General features: G+C 39.2%; 1 protein-coding gene across 47 annotated transcripts in view; it reads right to left on the reverse strand.

Moving 5' to 3' along the window:
- The window catches only part of CELF4 (CUGBP Elav-like family member 4), a 688,894-nt gene that overhangs the window by 259,482 nt on the left and 404,076 nt on the right, over positions 1 to 25,336 (reverse strand). For 24 of the 47 annotated variants that reach the window (XM_062019311.1, XM_062019290.1, XM_062019282.1 and 21 more), the window contains exon 3: positions 23,752 to 23,800. In XM_062019311.1, the coding sequence (XP_061875295.1) occupies positions 23,752 to 23,800 (49 nt within the window). Of the gene's footprint in view, positions 1 to 22,441; positions 22,447 to 23,748; positions 23,801 to 25,336 lie in introns of those variants that run through there. The other 23 variants (XM_062019304.1, XM_062019324.1, XM_062019303.1 and 20 more) reach the window with 2 other exon arrangements.

The raw sequence follows: 25,336 nt of genomic DNA on the forward strand, positions 1-25,336 counted from the left end.
CTCTGCCTAATGTCCTTTTTTGCTTGTAATAGGGTTGTTTTGGCATGGATGGAAGTTGTTTCTGATCCTTTTTCTCATTCCTCACACACTCACACTTTTTATCTCTCTGTTTATACTTTTTTATGGTTGTTTATTTCATATCTTATCAATACTACTTCCTTTATTAAAACAGAGCTTAAACAAGACCACTCTGCCACAGCCTCTTTATGTGACCTTCTGATGATTATTTTTAGACAGATGTTTTGAAGGGACATGTTTGGACTCAACCAACAGATATATAGCTCATTAACAAAAAGGTGGACCAAAAAAAAAAAGATATTTATATAGTCTTTTATTTTTGTCTTTAGAAAGAATACTTGCTATATGTTCTCTCTCTCTCCTGAAATTAAGATAAAATCTCTCCTCTTCTCTAAAACAAAGAATTAAAGAAGTAGAGCTTTTCTTTTCCCTTTTCCTTCACAATGATTATTAGAAAACTGCCAGAAAGAAAAGTAGTTTTGGAGAAATCTGCATTTATAAAAATTGTCTGGTTTTAACTGATAACATTTGTGGACGTCCCTTTCCTCTGTCAAGAATTTCAATTTACTCTTGCACATAGTATGTCCAAACAGCACCAGAGGTGATGCTGACTGTTGCACCTTTAAAATGTCTCTGGGCTTTGACTCCTTATCTATGACACAGTAATAATGAATCCTTTATTCTGACTTGTCTGCTGAGATTATAACCATGCCAGGACTTCTCTTTCATTACAGTGCGTACAGTACTTAGCAGAACAGAGACACAGTCACAGTTGCTTTCTCCAGATGATACTGTAATTACCACATTAATTTGTATAACAACCTTCAATCCTCTGGCTGGGACACTCCTTCCCCTGAGCCACACTTATTTCTGTACTAGACTGACACATCCCTTCTCCTTAGGACAGTGTTCAGTTTGGTCAAGTCTGAGATGCTTTTTTTTGGAAAGGCAAAAGAAAAAAATAATGAGGAAACACTGATTTTCATGATATTAGCTTTACTTTAAAACTAAACAAATAAAAATCCTCACCCTCCAGGTCTATAGTATATCATTTCACAGAATCACAGAATGGTAGGGTTAGAAGGGACCTCTAGAGATCATCTAGTCCAACTCCCCTGCTAAAGCAGATCCACCTAGATCAGGTCTCACAGGAATGTGTCCAGGTGGGTTTTAAAAAATCTCAAGAGATGGAGACTCCATACCCTTGCTGGGCAGCCTGTGCCAGGGCTCCCTAACCTGAACAGCAAAGAAGTTTTCCCTTAAGAGGAACTTTTTATGTTCCAGCTTTTGCCATTACCCCTAGTCCTATCATGAGACACTGCATCTCCTTGACATACATATTTCAAATACTTGTAAGCATTAATGAAGTCTCCTCTTAGTCTCCTACAGGCTGAACAGTCCAAGATGCCTTTCCCAATAAGAAAGATGCTCTAGTCCCCTGATCATCTTGGTGGCCCTGTGCTGGACTCTCTCCAAAAGTTCCCTGTCCCACTTGAGCCGAGGAGCCCACAACTGGACACAGAACTCCAGATGAGGCCACACCAGAGCAGAGGAGAGGTGGAGAAGAAGCTCCCTTGACCTGCCGGCCACACTTTTCTTGATGCATCCCAGGATGCCATTGGCCTTCTTGGCCATGAGAGCATGTTGCTGGCTCATGGTTAATTTATTACCAATCAGGACTCCCAGGTCTCTCTCTGCAGAGCTGCTCTTCAGCAGTTGATCCACCTCACAAAGCTGATGACAATATTTTGGGGGAACTGCAGTCCAGTTGGTTGCAGGGACAAGTTCCCAAACTAGACTGCAGCTTCCTAGATTTCAGCACAGTCCAGCAAGCCCCAGGAATAATCACAGAAAAACAGAGGGAAGGGGAAGATCTTCCTTTTTGCCACTTCTGAAGATTCTGCTCCCCTGGGGAAGACTAGAAAGCTACCTCCTTAAAAGCCACTCTGATACCGAACAGCAAAGTCGCTGGATCTGGGCACAAAGTCCCCTCTCTCTTCCTCTGGTGACAATCACTGTGGATTCAGCCCTGTCACAGAATGGAGTAAATGAGCTAATTAACACAATAAGTCATAAAGAGACGATGCCAGTGGGGAAAATGGAGCTGCGTGAAATGTCTGTGATCGTACCCTGTGCAGTCCTTTTGTCATGACAGCCTAAATGTATGATTAAGAATGACAAGTGTTAACCCCTCTGGTCCAGAGGTCTCTCCTGCTGCAGTGGTCTCATCTCATTTTCTTTCTTAGTATTACAGCAATTAACAAAATAAAAGACTTATTAGTTCCTCTATCTCGCACACTCACTTTTCTCCTTGGATGGAGTGAAATGAATCTCTACATTCCTGCAGCTCATTGTCCAGCCAATTTTTAAATGACTTGAACAATGAAGACTCCTTCAGAAAGCTGTTTCATATGTCTCTCTTGGACTGATTAGCTCCTATATATGAAAGAACAAAACTTATTTGGGAAATAAATGAAACTGAAAAGTTCCCCTTGTAGACCATTCACCAGACGTCTCTGTTGGGTACAGGTTAACTCTGTAGCCAGCAATCATATATTGAGCAGCAGTCTATTTTTCCCATGGCGTATGTTTTGCATCCATCACCACTTCCAGATCTGGGATGCAACTTCTAGTGAACTACAGATACAAAACTGGAATTCGCGGTGTTTGAAAATAGTTCACTTGAATCTGGTTTGTTTGAAACAAAAGATAAATTGGTCTTGAGGATGCAAAGAGGGGAAAGTCTGCAGAGAATGGAAATACACCGTTCCTTCAGCAAGATTAAGCTGGGTTCAGGGCTGAGTGCGGGTCTAAACCCAGAGTCATGCTTTCCATGTTTTTTCATAGATTGCAGTAGTTGACTGTGTGGGAAGGGAAGAAGGAAAAGGAAAAGAAGGGAATGGAAGGAGAGAGGTTTCAATATGCTGAAACATATATCATCCAGACTCAGTGGCTCTCACACCCTTATTTCCTCCTTGCATGAAACAAGGATTAAGATACTTCCTATGAAGAGCTGAGTCAGATGATCATCTTCATTGTTATTTTTTCTTATAGTGAATGTCCCTATTTCATTTCTACAAAATAATACTAATTGAAGAGACACAGAAAAGCTAGGTAAATTGCAGTCACCACAACCCGTTGGGAATGAATGTCGTTTTCAAGTTCTATTTGTTTTTGCATTTGTTTTCTTTCTTTTTAGCTAACAGTGTTTCACACTTAAATATCCCCCGAAGGGAAAAAAAATATTAAAACCTACCAAACAGCTGACATAAAGAAAAGGACTGAAAAGAGCACCTGACTAAAGTGGTTATTGTTATTCACCTTGATGCACACTCATACACACATGCAGACATTAATCTTTAGCAACCTCTTTACTAACAGCTTCTCTGACAGTTGAGAGGGTTCCAGTTCAGTAATAAGAACGTATTGCATTTTATCAATAACAAAATCAAAATTGCACAGGAATATTTCTTCAACTCCAACAGGCATGTGTGCACCCAGATGTTTTCTAAAACTTTTGGGACTTGATAGAGAGCTCACCAATACCCACAGAGGTGTTAAGATAAACTGTACTTGGTGTCAGCTAAGATTTTCAGGTTTGTTTTCCATCCTTACTCACATAAAAAGAACCAAAAAAACAAACCCAAAAACCATAAATTAAACATTGAAGCCTGATTCTGGCAAGTGGGAAAAAAAAATCCTCAGCCCACAGATGGATTCTTTTCTTAGTGAATTATAGAAATTGAGCAATTTTGGGAAGGGAGAGAACTATGCTTTTTACATTCAAAAATAAGGAAACAAAGATCATCATTAGGAAAAATCACTCCAGAAGTTTCTATGTCTGATCAACTCCTGCCTTACATCTCCACAAAATAAAAAGCAAATAAGTAATGTTTCCCATCCGAGATTCACAGCATTCACTAGTTCCATACCTTAATAGTGAGTCTGAGCAAATCCAATGAAAGCCAAGTGAGAGAAAGAATTGCTTCCAAGTCTCGATTGAATTTCATCCTCAATGAAGCAAGAGACTTGGAGATGAATATAAAGTGTAAGTGCAAAGATATCCATTATGGATCATAATGGAGGAATGTGGAGGCTCTGGGACTACAAGCCAGGACTTCCACAATTCGAGTTAAAGAACAAACTGTTTCTGCTATTGCCAGCAGAGAGAAATGATAATGGTGGGGAGCTGTTCAAGCACTCTCAATAGTATTTCTTAGAAACTAAGACCATGCACAGCTTTAGTTAAAATCTTACTTGTAAAATTCTAGTCTCAATTACTTTAAGAGTTAATTAGCCATGGGAAATACTAAAAAATTATATACTCAATGCATCATCAGAACAGGTATAGCCAAGAATGACCTGAGAGAATCTGGTTCCTGGAGTATCAGTCTTGGTTTCCTAACTCAGCAATGTGTTCAACAGTTCATTGTAAGGTTGGGAACCGGGAAGGGGGACTTACATGAAATATGGAAAGAAACTCTACAAATCTCACCCGAGCCCACAGCTATTCTTTCCCCTATCTTAAGAGAGCTCTGTCAGGTACTGAACAGCATAGAGATTTTGCCTTCTGTATGAACCCTTTATAGTTCCATCCCTGTACCCACAGAACATTTCAGAGGGATTGGTGGACATTGTCCTCACATCATATCAAAGAACAAGACAAGTAATATTAATATTTCAACATCAACTGAGTGCAAAGGTGTTTTTCCTTGTATTGGCTGTGCTGTTAGACAGCAAAGGCTATAATCCAATCGTGCTTGGCTTGGATATTGCTCTGAGGTTGTTTTCCTTCCAGCGAAGCTGAGCTAAAAGGGATAATTGTAAGGTTTAGGTAGCTAGAAGTAACTCTGTAAAACTCTGTTCTTCTTCTGACTTCTTTCTTCACACAGGAAGACTTAAAGATACTTGAGGCAGACATTTCTCATCTAATTCTTAGCTTGATTTTTTAAGTGATGAAAATGAGATTATCTGGACCAAATAACCTAATTGTGAGGGTGAAGGTGAGGGATGGCCATAGAAAGTGGCCTGCTTCCAGTAAATAAACCTTAGTTTCTACAAAAGGACATCTTTTGTTGTGTTGGCAACACTTTCTGCTGTCAAGCTGCCTGACCTTGTCTGGTTCATTACTTTTCATACAACCAGTCTATACAAAGAGATTAGTCCATAGCATGCAAGAGCACTGTGCAGAGCCCTTGTCACCAGAAATTGACATCTGGGGGAAGAGCCTTCCACTCCCATCCCTGTCTCCCATCTTCTCATGCTTTCTGTTTCCATTCACTGGGAAGAAATGGAAACCATCTTTTTTTTTTTTTTTTTTTCACAATTTCATCCTGTTGGTCTTTCACACATATAAGTAACTCTGGCAGGATAATGTATAATGTAATGTATAGTGTAATGTATACCAAAGCCTGTGCTAATGTACCCCACAGTAAATCAAACTGACGTTTAAGAACTTTTGTCGAGCTACTGCTTTGTCAATGCCATTTAAAAAGAAAACCTGGTCCCATTCTTTCATTTGCTTGCTATAGCTTCTAGAAATTATAGTGATATTACCTAAAAGAGAGGTAAGCAGGGCAGTGGAAGAAAGAAAGGTAGGGAAAAAAAGAGAAATAAATAAAAAAGACAAGAGAGAAAAAAAATGAAGCATTACTACTTCCAGTAAAAAGAATATAGGAATGAATTCTAAAAAAAAACACCCACTAACTTTGACAAATTGAAAATAAACCCCATAATTTTTCTGCAGAATTGCTACTGACTTTTAAAAACTCTAAAAAGACATAGGACCTGAACAATGCATGTACACACACAGCCCACATAGTACCTAGTTATGCTCAAATCCACTTATTCAAATTAGTGTGATTTTCTTTGAAAGGCAGAATTAAACTTACTTTTCTTTTACCCAGAATGCTACAATGAGAACAAATAACGTTAAGTGTACACTTAGAAAAATCTTGATCCAAAGAAATAAGGGGAAGGTACATTTTCTGATGCTTGTGAAAAGCAGTAACTCTGACATAATGTTGATTTCAAGTAGCCTTTATTTGAAAGACAGGTTGCCACATGACTGGTACCAGCTGTGGGTATATTGCTGTTATCATTTGACACTGTCCTTACAATAAAAGGGTGTTCTTTAATATCTTTTTTTTTTTAATTCCACTGTTTCCCTGCACTTTCTAACCATGGTCTATCAATTCTACATCAAAAATCTATGCTAGAGAGCTTCACTTCTAGATTGTCTGTAGTACATTACATCTTATACTTTGAACACCTCCATCTGCATACCCATGTCCAGAGGGTTTCTTGGATGATGCCCAGAGATTTTATATCCTCCTAGGAAAGCATGGGATTTCAGAATTTAAACTAATGCACTGTCTCTCCTTTGGCTAGGTTATTGCCACACACCAGAGCTTTGGAACTCTGCTTCAGAATGTACCTTCCTGCTCTTCTTGATGAACAGGGATGTTTCAAGTAACAGCTCAGGTTTGTTTATTCCATGTGACAAACAGATAACATTCAACACTACTAATGGAAGAAGAACTGCTACAAGCTGGACCGTATGGAAAGAAAAGATTTGTTGACACACCTTTCTTAACCCTGAAGTCTGTCCAGGCAACCTGAAGATACAATTGAATAAAAGACATGAACTTACTGTCAGAACAGTACTGATGCTGATATGCCAACATGCTGATATACCAGAACCATTTAATAAGCCTGTGTTGCTTTTCCTGTTACTTCCAGGTACTCCTCACTGACAAGCAGCCACCTCTGATGTTGTACTACTTGTTAAACAATGTGCAGGAGCTGTCCCCAGTGGCTTTAGCTGGGGAGGGAAGGGAAATGCAAAAAAGACCCAAAATCTTTGTGACTTTTCTGCTGTGTGATGCATTGTTGAAATCACCAGAAAGAAGCTAAGAAATCTGACTGATATCTTGTTAAAACCAAGAAACTGTTACTACAGGAGGCCTCTTGACAGGGTATCAGGATGCACACACTGAAACAAGTTGCTTCATGGGCAGCCGAATGTGGAAACTCTCTTCCAGTGTCCCTACCCCCTTGAGTTCATTGCTGTCTAATAAAAGATGGGCTTATGAGCACTAATGAGAACTCTCTGCTCTGCCTGGCTGCCTATTTTCATGACATTTATAGGAACACAATAGCTTTGGGACCTCTTCCACCCCATCCACAGTAAGTTAAATTACCCAGTGGGTTCAAAGCTCAAAGGAGAAACCCTTGACAGATTGACTGATAGATGGGCCCAGGCACACTCTTACAAACAGCTTGATTGTACAAGTCTGATTTCCTTTGGAAAGAGAACAAGGGTTTTATTGGTCCCAGCCCATAAACCAATAGATGGGATAACTTAAAGCAAATTGTCTCCTATTACCTTCTTAAGATGGTACTTTAAGGACAACTCAATGGCAAAGCACCTTCTGGATTCTGAAGATGTCATTTCAATACCTCCCTGGGCCAAATGTCCTTGCTAAGCTTGAGAAGCTGTGATACCATCACTGGCAGAGGCAGCACAGCAGCAAGAACACTGAAAACAAAAGTCTAGATGAGAAGGAGAGGTTTGCAGAAGCATACCTTTCATTTTAAAGGGCAAGGCTGTGGCACTGAGAATCCAAACAATTTCTCTGAAGCACAGTTTTGTTTGTGCTACAGATGCATTTATGGTTCTAAGATTTCCTGGCATGTGGATGGTGTAGGTAAAACGGATGTAAATAAAATGAGGGGAGGAAAAAAATCAAACCTTCAGAGGAGCTTTAAGAGGATAATATCCCAAACCAATGTCTTTTTAGGTGGTTTTATTTGGAAAGAGCAGTTGCTGAGTCTTTTGTGACCAGACATTTGTATGTGTTTTACTGCATGTTTGCATGGCTGTGTGCAGGAGATAATATAACTGACAGGTTAATGATGACAGATTCCTACACCACAGAGGAAGCAGGGAGGTCAGGAATGGGGCTGCAATCTCTCCAGGATGATAGCACCATCTTTTCTTTTCTTTTTTTCTTTTTATTTTTTTTGATAGTAATATCAGAAGTAAGATATTCTCCATCCACAGGGAAGATGCATATGGGTGGGTGCTAGGGTCTTGACAAGCTGGGACAGAGGGAACTTCCCTCCAGACTCCCCACAGATGCATCTCCTGCTCTTTGATTCACCTTGTAGTACATTTACAAAAGTTGGAAGTCTCATGCAAAGCTGAAGTGGAGAAAGCGGAAAAAAAATGAATAAAGAAGGTGGCCAAATTTAAGTAAGGTATAGAACAGGATTTACACATGACTTTTTCTCCAAGATGTGTCGTGAGGTGCTGCTCCCAAATCACTACTTCCTCATTCATCAGCTTCCTCATTCATACACAGAGCAAGGCAAAGAGGCTGATTTAATCTGAAAGTGGTTTTGCAAGCCACTGACAGAGCTGCAGAAGGGCTGTTATCTACAACAACCAGCAAAACAGCACCCATTTAAAAGCCATCTTTCTGCCCTCATTCACTTTGTGAGTAAAGGTGAGGAGCTTTATGTTGCTAGTACAGCAATGGAGACAGAAAAGAACTGCAGTTTCACTTTGCTTCCCACTCATCTTTTCTTTGCTAAGGAATGGATATGTTCATAACTAGCTTAGTATTTGAGGCATGTTGATAGGAAGAAATTATGAAAAGGTACAAGAAGGGGAGGACTGAAAAATAAAATGGAAAAAAAGAGAAAAAAGGTCAAAAGGGAGAAATCCTTCAGCAAAAATTTCTATGCCAGCTTCTTTAACTCTCAACCCATTCTCTTCAGCATCAACTTGCCAAAATAAACTAGAGTTTACATTTTCAGTGGTTGTTTTTTTTGGCTGTAATTTTTCCTGTGCTCACATCTCAGCTCTAAATACATTTGCAGGAGGGGAAATGAATATGTGCCCTTCCTGGTAGCAAATCCACTAACTGTCTCTGCACTTCATCAGTCTGTGAAAGGGAGACTTCACACCATAAGAAACGGTCCAGGATAAATCATACCATTCATTCTCTTCATTCATCTTTTGAATGTCTTTTGCATGTGTTCAGATTATAGCATGGTGTAGATAATGCTGAAAGACTCTTCAATATTTGCCTTTAATTGTTGGCTATTATAATATTCAGTTTTCAGAGAGGCAACGTGGTTGCTGATGAAAATTCAAAGAAGCAAACACCAAATCTATGGTAAAAAAAAAGATGCTTAAGGCTCAGGGACTTGTACTGTTTTTGGGGAAATCTTCCATGGATGGTTTGGTCCAAAAGCTTCTGGAATTTGATTAGGCTTTGGACTCAAGTTCTAAATAGTTGCATGAGTGTACGCTACTTTCAGATCTCATCTCTGTACTGCTGGAGACTTAAAAGTTTTCACAGAGTAGAACCTTCAGGACCAGACTGCTTGCCCTGGTTGCAGAAAGTCCTGCTGACAATGAAAACAGGTTCTTACATGGAGAAGGCACCTTTAAGTGACTAGTTCATGCGTTTTACCTGTCCTTCAATGCAGGGAAAAAGAGTCAAGCACAAACAAAGAAAATAGTGCATATTGCACCTTATCAGGAAAAGCTTACCAAACCTAAGCATTTCTGACATGTTTTTGCAGGAGTAATTGAGCACTGAGATTGTGGATACCCAAACTCTAATTTTTCAAAGACATCAATTGACGAATGTGAGGATTTCTCTGAATATTTATCTTCACTCTGAAGGCAACATGTATGTAACCTATGAGGTCTATTGACTCATGTCATTATTGTGGGTTCAATCAACGGCCATGTCTTTATTTATGATCTATCTGAAGCTGGTAAAGAACTATTTTCTGATATAAACCAAGCAGAACCTTATTCTGGACTGACATGTCTTTATCTTTTTCAAGGGTGCAGGAATCTGCTTGTTCCAAGTTTCATGTCTAGTGGAGCAGCCCATGGGTTCTCTGAGCCATTGTGAGTCCTGCAACATATTTTCCAGTTTTCCTGCCTTTAACAGCAGGATCTTGAAAACAGTTACTGGGAATGATGGAAACCTCAGCATCAGATCAGCTTCTGGACTTTCTTTTGAACACCAAAACAAGTGTCATGTGGAATATAATATTCTACTCTGGCACTTCTAAATGGCAAGGCTTGTGAAAGCTCTTTCCCATTCTGCTAACTGAAATAGCGGCAGTATGTACATATATGTCTAGCGATGTAATTCCTTCACTTATAAACAATGGAAAAGTTCTCATCTTCACGCTTAATTTTCACTACACCCTGAGTTATAAAGAGGTAGAGATCCTCCTTGTTCTGTAGTAAGCAGTGGTGTCCCAAAGAAGCAAAGAGGTATGGCTGAGGTAACCCAGGCTGTCAGAGACAGAGAAGACATTTGTACAGAAAGTTCATGTTGGCCCTTTAACTTCTGGGCTGTCCTTTTCTGCTTATAACAGAAGCGAGTGACAGAAGGAGCCCAACAACATCCACTGGCTTAATAATAATCATTACTATGCCAGGAGACCGGATGGATAATGCAGTCCCAAAGCATGGACGTGAACTAATGTCATCAGCATTGGTATAAATAGGGTGTCTGCATTTAATTAATAAGTAATAGGCTGCAATGCTAATCTCCTTCTGCTAACTCTTTTCTAAAGGTGCAATCTATTAATCACATGTCACTGCCAGCCTGGTCACTTCTTTTTTTAGATTCAAGACAGAAAAAAAATAGCTAGAAATAAATGGGTCCTAAATACAGCAGAGCAATTGAATAGCAGAGACAGCATTATGATCCACTGCTGATTTCAATCCTTAGCTAAAAGTTTTTTGCCTAAAGGACGGATATAATACTTTAAAGAGAGAGTGAAGGCTTGCAATGTTGTTAAAGGTCAGCATGTTACTAATGTCTGCAAAATGGAGGATTTTTTTTCCACTGATTATTTGCCCATGGAAATGCTGTTGCTCTACAATGTCTGTCGACATGCAATAAGACCCATTTCTTTCTGAGCACTGGCTAAGGCAGGTGAGATACTCCTTTTGAGATGGGGACAACATAACTTTCTGAAAACCACTGGAAATATCTCACCTGTTTGGCATGAGGTGAGACTAGGAAGCCTGAAACTCACGGAGAAGAAACATTTGTGTTGGTATGGAAAAGTGTTAAGAGGAAAATGATATCACTGTTAGTCTGGGACCATGTAGAAGGAGTCAAGTCATACAAATTCCTTCCTCTGCATGTGAATAATCACTTTCCAGGAAGCTTCCCTCTCAGTGCTCCCAATGAGCTCCATTGTGTCCGTAGACAAAATGAAGGTTTTCACCTGTTCAGCTGCAGGAATATCACAATGATACTCTAAGGACTCTTTAGAGAATCCTGGAAAACATTGCCCCCTGTGGCTTTGTGTGTGGGGCGGTGCAGGGTGGGGAAAAGCTTGTGTATTTAGGTCACAAAGCAAGTTCCCATTCAAATTATTTTGATGGGAAAATATGTCCTACTATCTCTAATTGTTACACATAATTGATGGCAAAAATGTATCCTTACTAATTGAACTGATTTTCAAAATGATTAAAAACTTTTCAGAAAACTCATCTCTTCAGTTCCAACCTGTTTGATATCAAAGTTGTGCTCAAGCCTCAAAAGAGTCATTCTCTTGCTAAATTTCTTTTTTCCTTAGTCAAATGCAAGCCAGAAGTCACAACACAGAACATCTGGGTAAAATTTTACTGTCAGTTTATGCAAGAGGTTAAATGAGACCTAACGATTCCTTCCAGATCTAAAATCTATTCATTTCCTTTTAATCTAGCCAGAAACACCAGAAGAATGGCAAGTTGTTTCAGTGTTTTCGCCTTTCCTCTCAAAGTCCAAACTTCAATAAGGGAACATTACAGGCTCTAATAAAAAATACGTTGCTTGTAATACCAATGAAGAGTGCTGGATCACACACTGAGATCAAGGAGACAAGGATAAATTCAGCTCATTGCAAACACTGAGGAATACATTTGCATCAGGATTTGAATTTCTGTTGTGAGATATGATGTCTGCCCCCTGTTTTGTTCTAGGTGGCTCCGGTCTCTTTGAAGAGTTCCTTGGAAAGAGACAGATGGTATTTATGGATACTTATATCCTGGTTTCCTCCTGTACTCTTCCTTCACATTGTTCATTGCCCCGCCTCTCTTATACCTGGTGGCAGGATGGCATAATGAGCTCCCTGTCAGTGCGAAGTGTCCCTCCAGCATCTGCTGAACCTCAGTTTCGTTTTCATTACCAAACTTGAACAACAAAGACAGCTGCTTCACCTCAGCTGTGACCAAATATGCCAACCAGGACCACGTGGTGTGAATGTGAGGGAGGAGAGTCTCTGTCAAGAAGGAGGCCATGCAATTAGCTTATGGTCTTGTGTATGTTATTCAGGATGTCACTCGCTTTGCCCCATAGGACATGTCCCCAAAAAGGAGCTTTGCTTGAGGGCAGCTCTTACTGTTTGCCTTCCCCAGATAGACCCTGAATCCTCAGCTCTTGGCCTGATATATTAGTTTCACTCCCAATTGTGTAACCCAGCACAGTGCTTTTTGTTGCACATGGAAAGACACTGTGTGACAGACATGCAGCCAATTGGGGTATCTGGTCTTATCTTTAGAGAGTAAGCTCTTAAGAAAAAAGGGCCTCCATCTATTCTGTATTGTACAATGAACCTGGTGTCATGGTTCATAACTGGTCTCCCAGGCAGTGCCACAAGATGAATAGTAAATAATTAGATTTCTGATCCAGGGAGTGAAGAAACTGCTTTTGGTTCAGTCCAATCTCTAAAGTCATTAAACTTGTACTATCTTCATTCTCCCTTGCCTGAGGTTCTGGCCCATTCCCACATCCCTTCTTCATTAGCTATTCATAATGATAATAGTCGTAGTCATTTTGGAAGGAAAAAAAAAACCAAAAACCAAAACCCGAAGAAAGTAACTCATGCAACACACCTTACATCATGGCAACATAATTTCATGTTAATTGGATGGCTGTTCGGAAGTGTTGGCCTTTTGTGGTTTATAATCAATGCACCTGACATCAGTAACTCAAGAGATGGATAAAATAAAGATCTGGGAGAATTAATTAACATTCATGTGGCAGTTTATGGGTAGGAAGTATTTTACTAGCTATGAGTTCCTGCAGACTAGATTTGCTGGCCTCCACTATGGCCAGTTCTAATAGATTTGAGTTATTCCTTGCTTTTAACACTCTTCTATTCTGGTGCATGAGTCAATCTCAACACAAAACAAATCTACCCTGGCCCAGGGATGCGTCCCACTGCAGTTCCCACAAGTGTGAGCAGGCAGAATCTCCTACAGGAACAAAGTTGAATGGAATCCACTGTCAAAGTGTGAGGAATCAGCCCCACAAAGTTGGATCCAACTATTTGGAAGAATATAACTATTTAGTGAGATTTTCAGAGGGAATATTTCAACACCCAAGGCCCATTGACTTTATGTGAGATTTGAGCAGTGAAACACATTTGACATTTTTGAATCTCTCTATTTATCTAACCAAGTTACTTCTGTGGAGCTAATGATTAGAGAACCTGAGCACCTAATAATCTTTAATGCATGTACCCTCTCAGCACCAATGCTATTTTATAGAAGGAAACTAGAATCAGAGCAGGATGTTCGGCCAATTTTATGTCTATATTCAGACAGTCAAAGATAATATTAGTCACTAGATAGAAATGGAGTGAGAATAATAGCCTGACCCTAAATAACCTCTTCAAGGTCAAGGAGAAAATCTGTGGCAAGGAAAGAAACAAAACCTCAGTCTCCTAGGCTGCACTCTATTGCCCTGTGTAGAGCTTTCTCTTCCTCTGTGCAGGATCAGGCTGCAAGACTGCCCTTAAAATTGAAAAGAAAGGAAACAGTCCCTCACTAATTGAAGCCAACTGTTTATCCTCCCTTGGGGAAAATGTTTTAGTGCAATGCTGCCTTGAAAATTACCTCTCTACAAATGATATTACAAGAGGCCATATTCACTTTCCATCACAGATTCCAAAACAAGCTGTTTTTAAAGATAAAAATATTTTTCTTAATTATGAAAACACATTTTAAAGACACATGTTATGCACTGCTTTTAATTTGAAGCCTTTTTTTTTTTTGAGTTCACTTTTTGCTGTGAGAATAAAAGTAGTGGCAAACCCAAATACAAAAATGAAAACTGGCTTTAAAGAGCAGTTAAAATTCATCAGATTATCTCTGTTGCTCAGGCTGATCAGGATGCAATCCCTCTTATTCTTCCCCTAACATTATGAAGCAAACACATTAACGGAGAAAGATGCCTCCATTTTTCAGGACAAAACCCCAACTTCTTCTACAATTCATAGGTTTTATGTAGCAATTTTTATTCATAGATCTTATTCAGAAAAGTCAAGTATCATCATTCATACAATATGGATGGAGAACTGTGGCATGAAAAGGTGAAAGTTGCGATTCATCTTACTTCTCCTCAGGTGTCTGAAAGGGAGATATCTAAATCTGAGTTAATTGCTATAGGTTCATTCCAGATCCAGTGGAGAGAGACAGAAGGGAAAATTCTGAGCATCATTTATCCCACCAGTCTCAGCATGGGGTGAATCACAGTTTGGAAGCACCTCTCTCCCTCTACTCTCCATAGCAGGAACCTAGATGACTAACTTAGACTATATACCTAATATTTAGGTACTATAGCTAATCAAAGTAAATCCTGTCTGAAATATCACTTTAAGGAAATTGGCATAGAAGCCCTATTGAAAATTTATTTGTCTCCAAGTCTAAGGCTCCTAAGAGGCTCAGTTTCAGAGTAAAAGCACTAGATAAAGTTTACTCAGAGAGTTAAATTATTTACATGCGAATTTTGTACCTCCCAAACAGATTTCACATACATGATGTAAGATATATGCAGCGGTTGAAAAAAATTGTATGCGCTGTGGGGAAAAGTTTTCTTGACCTCTAGTACCTACAAGACTTGAAACTTCTTGCAAGCTGTGATACTATAATCTGGGATCTCTACAGGCAAGGGGTAAAATCCTTCTCACTGAAATTCCCACTCAGAAAAGAGAGACTTCAGTCTCCATCAAAACTGCAGGGTTGAGCCAGCCTTATTTTAAATTGCTCAATTGTAACCTCTGTTTAGCCAGGGGACAGAGTCATGTGAGAGTATTGATTATAGTCCAGACATTTCCTAGCTCCTGTATAACACTAAAACTCACTTTCCAGAAACCCCCTGGATTACTCTAAAGTCAAAGATTTTTGCAAGCTCACAATGAAGAAATGATAGTTATGAAGGAACACAGCATTATGTGAACAGTGGAATCAGTTTATATCCTGGCAATAATTTAAGCAGCAGTATAACTGTATAAACTATACCAGATCTGGAAAGAACAAACTTATTTATCTAGATCCAGGGCTTTAAAAGTGTTTAGGTGTTTGATAGACATTGATTACAGTTGGAGTTGGATAAATAAACAAATATACATTAATTATATGTGTATATCAGATGCATGCAGTCATTAACTTCCCAGAATTAAAATACAGACCTAGAGTCATGATGTAAGGTAGGGGAATGCCTTATGGTACTTTTTTGTTGTTAAATCTAAAACATATCTCTTTTTATTCTAATTCTAAGTGGTCTCCAACCTGTGAGTTTTCTAACAGATGCCTCAGTTTCCTTTGTACTAATTCTTCTCTTTGTCATTTCTCCTTAGATCACATTTTGCACCAGACCTCTTCTGAGACCTTCGCCTTCCTCATACAACAATCAGCAACGATAACATTTTGACATTATGCATTACAGGCCCTGCCCAGAGACTGCTTGTGCATTTTCATTAAACTATCACTTGGTGAAATACAGAAAAAGAACCCACACAACAAGAGTAAAGACAATTGCAAGCCCCTCAAGCCTAACACATTGTTGATTGTACAGGGAATGTTGGTGCTTACTGCTGTAGGAACTAGGCTTGGACTTTGTGTGAAAACTTTTTGATCCTTTGTGAATGTCAGACAAAACACACAAGTACGAAGTGTGGAAAATCTTAACAAGCAAATGAAACCTGTAAGGTGTGAGCAGCAGTCACCCTTACTTTATTCAATTTCAGGCAGAAAAATGGCCTGTATGTTCACTTTCTCCACAATGCTTCCCTGAAGGAATAGCCAAACTTTTTTTAAAGAAAAGTCCATGTAACCATAAATACAAGTTCGGCAATAGAAAAATACATACTAAATGGCTTGTTATTTTGGCTCTTTTGTGAGACAGTTCATTAGAAACTTCATTTGTCTACATGGATTGCACTTATTCAGCTATATTCTAATAAAATGCACATTGCTTCCAATAAAGGGAATGCATTTGCTATTGATGCACTATAAACTACTATACAGAGAGGTGTTATTATATCCCTGTGTAATAACAAGCCAATTATAATGATCAGCAAAAGCTTTACAATAAAGTCAACGCACGAGGAGTGATTATCATAATGCATTCTAACTGTTCAGTGCCATAAATGCTTTGCAATTAGTTGTGAAGCGTATCTATAAATGTATTATTAATGCTGTATAAAAACCCATTGACAAGCAACCTTTACATTAAAAAAAGATACTAGGAATGTAATGCGTCGCTGAGTTCACCTAGGAGGTTGTATTTGAGCTGTATTTACAGAGGTAGAATTTTTTATAGACTTAAATTTTTTATCTCCTTCACCCTCCCCCTCTCACCACCTCTTACATTTGTGCTCATTGTTGAAAAACCTCCAAATATCTCTCTGCAGTTTGAGGGCCCTTGGTTATCCACCGTACTTGTTCTTTGGTCCTGTACACATCATTTTGGGCACAGGTACAGGCTTTTTCCAGTGTCTTAACCCTATTACACTGACAGCCTGACATGCAGGAATGCCAAAGGCACTAGCCACAAGAAATAAACAAATAAATGCACATCACAACCTCAGAAGGCAATGCAGGAAAGGTGAGAAAAAGAAGGGAATTGAAATTACATAATTGATCAAAAGTGAGAACTGAACCAATTCAAAACCTAAAGGCAATGAGCTCCCTGGTCTCTCCCCAGTCTCTGCAGTAAACTCTCCTTCTTCTTGTCAGTAAACCATTCGGTTACAGATGCTTTATGAAAAATGGGTTTTGGTTTTTTTTTCCCTTTTATTCTCTTAATACTTGCTTTTGAAAGGTTGTCCTTAGGATATGTGCTAGAACACAACGTCCTGTGGATGTTTTCCAATTCCTATTGATGGGCACACTTCCATTGATTTCAATCACGATGGAAAGGGCAGACGTGAACAAAAGTTTGATGTCGCTTATATTTTTGAGCAGGTCATTATGGAGTAGAGCACATCAGCCTTCATCAGAGTCATCTAATATACAACATTATACATGAGGATCCAGCAGAGCCTTTTTCTCTCCCTCAGAATTAAGTTTTAACAGACAGTGGATAGTACAAAGGGGGTCATTTAGGGCCAGTTTGAATTAACTGATCCATTTGCATGCTGGTACATTCTGTCTGCTTGAAGATACAGCATTGTGAGGACAACAGAGTGTCAGCTGTCAGTAGGGTCGTGTAGTCCTGAATTTCCACTAAAAAACAGGAAATTCTCATTTCCCATAGACTGTAATCAGTCTCACAAGAAGCCACAACTAGAAAAAGATAATTTTATAAGCGCTAAAATGTTCTTTAGAGATCAAATTTCTCTTAGAGCTAAAGGTAAAACACAACAGATATTAACAGATATTCAGATCTGAAATAAAATCCAGTGGACAGGTTCCCTTTTAACACGGTGGCTTTGAATGTTGCTGTAAAAGATTCCATCACACACAGTGGTGACTGAATCTTGGTTCTGCCTTTCAAAGACTGTGACTTGACCTGAACTAAAGAAATGTCTAAATCTGGGTGGCATTCTGCCCTGGACTCTGTTCACATGGGGAGAAAACCATGACATAAAGGCCAGAAGGGGATAACGTGATGCCGAAGACTGAGATATCTAAAGTGGCCTTCACAGTCCTAAGTGCATCTCCTTTCCCAGCTCTTGACTAGATATATGGAGACACACAAGTCACTGACACCTCTTCCTCCTGATACCATAGCATCTCTGATGGCCATTCCTCATGAGCCCACTCTCAATGACAGAAAGATTTTCTGTTGATCCTGACTCTTCCCCTAATGCAAGAAATCTACCTACTAGTTAAACATCAACATCTTTTGGTTAGGTTCTCAATTCTTCTATTTTCTTTTGACTCATGAACTCAAATTCTCTCCCAGTGGCTTTTTTAGTAGGATATTAGATTAATTTTAAATTGTCATTCCAGCTCTTTAGGTTAAACACAGAGATATTGCAACTGATCACCACTGTGTTGTTTAATATTGAACACGTAATTAATAAGGTTCTTTAGATTTAGGTGTGGTGATTTTTTTGGTGTGTTTTTTGGGTTTTTTTTCCCCATAATTCCTTCTGCAATAAAAGCCAGCTGATTAACTATATCTGGGGCAAGTTGCAGGAAAAGAAAATGTACAAAACTGAGGAAGGTTTGATATGGAACTGCAAATCTCCTTTCAAACTGCAAGGGAAGATAAAAAGGGAGACATTTAAACTACTGTGGGCATCGAGGAAATGAAAGAGCAGTATGAAGCCCCAAGTGTGGTAAATGATTTGTCCAGATGTCTTGAATACAGATCTTATAGCTTACCTCTCTCAAGATTGCCACTTCCTTATTTATTCTTAATTCTTTTTTTCGGACCTGTCTGGTCTAAAGGTCTGAGAAATCAAATTTAATCTTCACAAAGTACTTCCAAGGAAGAAGAAGAAGAAGAAGCAGAAGAAGAAGAAAAAGAAGAAGATGACAGCTCCATGTGGTATTGTTATACCAGTATGAAGCCAAACTAAACTGAAGGCAACCAGTAGTACTGCTTGATTGCGGCACCTAAATAAGCCTGGATCTGTGTGGTAACTGCATAGGAAGCTTCCTGAGTGGTTTGGCCATTTGCACAAAGTACAAAATTCTGATCAGTTAAACAGCAAACAGCTAAATACCAAATAGTTACTGGGATCTTGTGCTGAGTTTGTCACAGATAAACCCTGCCAGCTGCAACAGATAGCTGTTGAGAGCTAGAGATGCAGGAATTAAAAAACAGGTCTGGACAAAAGCCTGGAGAAACAGGGCTTAGAAACCATTAAGAGGCCATTCTGACCTCATCATCATTTCTGAGTTGATGTAAGGGAATAAAAGAAGCAGATCATAGTGTATGAGCAAGGCACCACTGTTTTACCATTTACTATGAGTGCTTAGCCTTTTTCTTCCAAAGATGGAATAAACCATTACCAAGTAGGTTATTCAAGAGACTGCACATTGAGTAAAGGATAGAGAAGTGATGCAAGTCAGTTGAAATACAAAGTTCAAACTTTTCAGCTGCTGCTATCATGTCCTTCAAAAAATAGACAAAAAGACCAGACTGCACCACCTCCCCCAAATACAGACAAAAAAAATCACTTGAAAGCACACACATAGACAGAAGTTCCAGCAGGTTTGTGAAGTCTTGCATAAAGGAAACACTACAATGTGATGAACTGCAGATTCTCCTGTAAATCTCTCACCCTCTCTGCAGGACATTGTACCTTTTCAACTCTAAACCACGTTGGACTTTACCTTTTTATTTTCTTTAGTCCAGGAATCTTCTATATGTGTTCTATAAAATGCAGGAGGACCCCAAAACCACTGTGAAGTGTTTCTTGGTAGACATATTAACACTTGGCCTGGATAGCACACTGTCTGTATCTTTGCATACCTTCCTTCACGGACCTTCCTCTGTCCTTTGAGAGGAATGTGGGTGTAATGGAGTATCTAAGCATCACTAACAGACTGCAACTGAAGAGCAGGGGAGTCCATTCCTTTTAAAACAATTTGCTCCCTGTACAACCTAGTGGGACTTCAGAGTTGCATGTATCATAGGTTAACCCTGCCAGCTACAGTGCAAGTTCTCAAGTGAGAACTAGAGATATTATGGATAAAATAAGAAATATCTCCAAACTTTTGCCCCAAACCACAAAAAAATTTGAAATCTTTTTGCAAAACTGATATTTACTGATATTGTATTTAGAGCTGAACATGAGACAAGGAACCAAGAAAAATCATCAACAGGATGAAAATAATAAAAAATTCTATCAGTTTAACTGGGAATTGTCATGTTCTGATTTTAACATGGAGTTATAGTTTACATCCATAAAAACATATTGGACTACCTAATCTATGGCAAAGTAGTTTCTGTTTCATTGAGCTAAAAGTTAGACAACACAAAAGCCAATGAGATTTTTTTTTAAGACCACCGTAGTAGAGCTACAGCTACACTCTGATTTTTCAGAACAATGTACAGAATTGCTGCCTTTTTATCATATTCTATCAGCTCTGTCACTATTATAATGAAATGTCAAAGGACTCTGACTTTCTGGTCAGGTATTTGCAGCTTCATGAAGTGTTTTATAGAAGGAATATCTTTACATAAAGTTTTCTTGCTTGACTATACACACATGTACAACTAAGTGAGAATGCAAAAAAATTTCCAATTAATTTGTACTGTTTCCCTAAAGAAATGACTGAGGATACAGTCATTTCTAGTTCCTGTGAGATTAGGCAAATGTAAATAACATCAGTTTTTATTGAAAAGGATTGCATACCCTGTCTTCTTCCTAGTCCAATATGAGAATTAACAAACAAAATATTAAAACCAGCAAAACTAATAAAGGTTAGTCAGCATTTCTATTTTGTTAGGTTCAGTACAACTTGGGCTAAGTAACATTTTGAATTCTTCCCCAAACCTAGATGGTCTGATAGTCTGAAATTCTCACTCACACACACTAAATGCCAATACACTCATGTTCAATTCAACTGAGAAGCAAGACATAGTAAGGGTTAAAGACCAAAGAAATTCAAATTCCAGAACAACAGAAAAAAACCTGGTTGTAGTGTGAGAGTAAATTTTGGATTCCCATCAGCTTTGGGCTGTGGGAGAACTTACTGAAAAAGTTAAAGATTTACATTTTAGCAAAATGCAGGTATCTACCCTTATACAAAACACAATCTCATTTCCTCAAGAACATTGCTTGGCATTTCCAGTTAAAGCCTCCTTGCAAACTGCAGTTTCAAAGAACACTGCATTCTTTCTTTAATACTTTGTCTTGGCACCAAAACTCCCCATAAGCCAGAAGACAGAGGTAAATTTAGTCTGGTCCTTGGACAGATGAAAGTCTTGTGCTGTGTAGAAGAGCTGCTTCATCTTCCTAGCCTCCTTCCTTCTCTCACGTCCCATCCCAGTACACAGATGGGGTAGAACAGGCTACAACTTAAGTTTCTTTGTTGCTGAAGTTGACCTTTATCTTTCAGCCCTAATGGAGTCTTTTCATGTGCTCCTAAAACACACAGCCTCCTTTTTAGCATTCTGTTTGCCTTGCCTGCTTTAACCAGTGGGCTCCCGAACAGCTTAAGTTTTCATACAATGCATCCCTTGGGTGCCAATTGTTCTTTTCTCCCATAGTTGCCCTTGAGTCATGCCATCGTGGAACATCACTAGCCCAGAAGCAGCTTGTCAGTGGGGAATTAGGACAATGTGTCTTTCACGCCAATGATGAGTGTGCCTACTTAGCCTCTGCATTATGATCATCACCAACAGGAGCAATATAGGAGCAGAGTGGGTGAAAAAAAGATGAAGGATTTGTGTGTGTTGAGAGGAATTACCAGCTAAAATACAATAGGGAGGGAACCACTGGTGTGACGGATGATGTGGAATCAAACCTCTACCAGAGCCCTTTGCAGTTCAGACCACCCTCCTGAACCAGCTGCTCTCCGCAAAGGAGTTTGAAAACCCTTCCCAGAAAGCCAGGCATGTGTTCTCTATTAGTGATTTGCATTAAAAAAAAAAAAAAAGAAGTATTTGGGAGCCACATACCCTGTAGGCACACTAAGCAAATTGGCCAGCCTAATTATTATTTTTTGGTATGTCTAATTAAATAGACAAAAGGCCCTCCCTTCACTCTCGCTGTCGGCATGACAGCTCCACTGGAATATGCATAATGTCCCCTCATTTGCCCAGGCAGCTGAGCCTTTCCCTTTCCCCTCTAGGAGATCGGTGTTGACAAATGCCCACGGCTTACCCACTCTTACTCAGACACAGAGCCAGAACTGGAAGGGAAAGGGGGAAACTTGACCTGGTTCTGTTAAAAGGCACCGGATGATGCTGTATGATGTGATGTGTCTTTGTTGTAGGTTACAAATGTGCCACAGACTTTTATAGCAGAACTTGAAATCACAGAGCTCATCAAGTACTTTCTGCCCAGTGTTGGCCAAATTCCCTCAAATTTACTTTACAGAGACCCTAAAAGTGCAATATTTATCCCTGAGCTTTCTGGCATTTTTCCAGCACTTGACTCTCCTGTTCTGCAATTACATGGCACTACAGCCCTTCCTTACAGAGCCTCTGTCAACCTGCTGGTTTCACCACCCCGTAACATCAGCGCTTTAACTACAAGCTACATACAAAGTCTTCCAATGACTTGAGTCACTGGAGAGTTTCAGCCTCACACTGACGCAGTCAAAGCCTCTGGAATCCAAAGCTTTCAACTGAAAAAACCCCTACAATTTCAGTGCCTTTTGTCTGAGAGGCACTTTACTCTTTTTAAGTAGTTGTTGCTGGAGATTTCCTCTACTTCCAGCACAAAGATATTAATCTCATAAATGAGTAAGAGTTTATGTCTATGGTAGAAATTAAAGAGTTTTCACACATCTACAAGCCACATCATTACTAAATGGAAAAATATCCTCCCACATTTATATGGTACATAAGCACTAGTGGTTTTACAACATATATGGTCAAAACCCTCTGTTTTTTCCCAAAGAGATAGGGATAGGGATGAAGGAAGCACCACGTCATTATATATATATATATGTGTGTGTGTGTCTATATATACATAAATATACAGATACAGGGGAAAAAATTAGAATGGTAATTTATCCACAATAACAGACTGTCTCACTCTTTCTCTGTGAGCTCTGTGTTTGATGTGACAAATAGGCTCCTATTAGAAGAATACAGTGAAGTATCACTACATCAGTTTTGGTAGAAAACCTTTTACAGGAAACACCTTATCACTAGTGATCTATTGAACAGTTACTTAGTAAAGCCTTCTAAATCCACTGCAAGGGCTGGAAAAGCAAAACACCAGCTCCTGATTTCAGCTAGACCTGTGCAAATCCTGAATAACTCCCTGGGACTGAGAGAAGTCTTCAGTTTCTACGACAGGTTTATCCAGATAAGCTGATTCAGGTGCACAAAACCCTTCTACGTCAGAATTTGCTTTTTCCAAAAGTAGAATTGCTTCAGTCCAAGCAGAAAAAGCACAATCACAGAAACCACAAAATACCTACTTTATCCTAACCAAATTAAACACCTCTGCAGCTCAGCCCAGCACAGGTCTGAAAAACCCTACACTTCCGTCACAACTGTTAAACTTTGTTGTCAGTGCCTGATGCTTCACTTCTTAACTAGGCAGTTATTTGTTTCCCAGGCAATCACTGGCACCTGCCTGCCTTTTAAAATCAAATAATAATTGAATATGAGGAAAGCAAGATGAAGTAAAGGAGATTTAATAAAGAGAATCTTTGCTGCACAGGGAATTTCTTTGGCAGTGATTACGTTACTAATTGATCAGCACATTGCCTGAGAGAAGCCAGAGACAACAATTATACTTAGCACTGTGTCTGAAAGCAATGCAGTCAACTACCTCCTCGGCTTTCGCTGTCCGCTGGTTTCACCTGGATTGGTCTGTTCATCTGTAAGAAACAGCAAAGAGAGGCACATAATTAATAGTGAGGAATCAAACATTCACATACAGAGGCTTGCTTTGTGAGTTTTTTACCATACATCACAGATAGCACCGGAACTTACTCCATGAAGGGGTAAAAAGCTATTAGTAAGCAAAGAAAGAATCACAGAGTACAGGTTCCTTCTTGGTCTGAAGTAAATCAGCGTCACCTCATTTATCTGATAGGAGCTCTATTGAGTCACATTGGGAAAGGAATCTGACTCATTTCATACAAGTCATGAAATTTTAAACAAAACTTTTAAAATTTCTCATAGTTTCCTCTGAAAACACTTCTGTGTCAGAGCAGAAATGCTTTGTGAGAATATTGGAATCAGTGAAACTTTAATTGCAAATATTTCTTGAGATTGGTGTGATGAAAAGAAAACTAAAAGCAAATTCTACCTCCACCATTAGCTCAGAAAGTAATCAGCCATAATATAGCAGACTTCATTTCATGTTTGGGGCACAGGATTTGGATATGATTTGCATAAATGTTGCAGGAGCATTGGTCATTGAGATTTTTAGGAGGGAAGGAGAGGGTGGGATATGAGTCAAAATACCTCCCTCTGTTGTTTTTGCAAAAATATTTTTCCTTTCTCACATCAAGACAAGAAAAAATAAAATTCTTGCTAGCATACTATGAATAGATTTTCCATGCTCTAACTTATCCTTCTATCTCTCAACAGAAGAATTGGGGACCACCGCTCTCCCTAGAACTGCTCACTGTCAGGAGAGAGGGAAACAGATGCCTACAATTAAATGCACTGATAACACTTAACATGTTACAGATATCTGATTAACAGTGGTGAGGATATACCTCTCCTGTTAACTGCTGGAGATGCAGATTGGATCAGAACCAGATGAGATTTCTACCTGAAAGCCCTTCCCTGACTCTTTCTCCATGTCACTTAAAACAACCCACATGCTATGCAGGTAGACTATTCAAAATATATTTCTGTGCATGAACACTCCTAAGTAGAACTTAATTATTACTTCTTAATAAAGCCAGACTACAAATTGCTTGAGGAGTGTCATAGGGTATCTTCAGCTACCTTGTTTGTTGCTAATCAGAGTTAGGCAGCAAGGCTGTTAGTTTTCTTTTTTTCCTAATTTCCTTTCAGTTCATAATCGTTTGGATTTATTCTAATTGCTCTGCACACATATTTAGTAATAAAAAAGTTATCAAGCTGGCTGACAAGTAGGTTAAGATGATGGAAAGCCTAGCAGATCCTGCTGCATTGTTGTCTCAGGAGGAAAATGTACTTAGCCATAAATTGACTACTGCTAGAATCATGATCAGGAGAAGAACCGGTGGCTCTAGATGCTGCTGAGTAATTTCTGCTCTCCTGAATCTAGGAAATGCCAGATAGTTGAAGTATCTAGCATTGGATAAACCTTGTATCAGCCACTGCTTCTGCAGCTGTAGAGAACTGTTTTTCACAGCCATATCACAAGATACCAGCAGGGCTGACAGTGATTCATGCGGAAGCAGGATGGACATCTT

This window comes from Colius striatus, chromosome Z, assembly GCF_028858725.1.
Source record: "Colius striatus isolate bColStr4 chromosome Z, bColStr4.1.hap1, whole genome shotgun sequence".
NCBI lineage: Eukaryota > Metazoa > Chordata > Aves > Coliiformes > Coliidae > Colius > Colius striatus.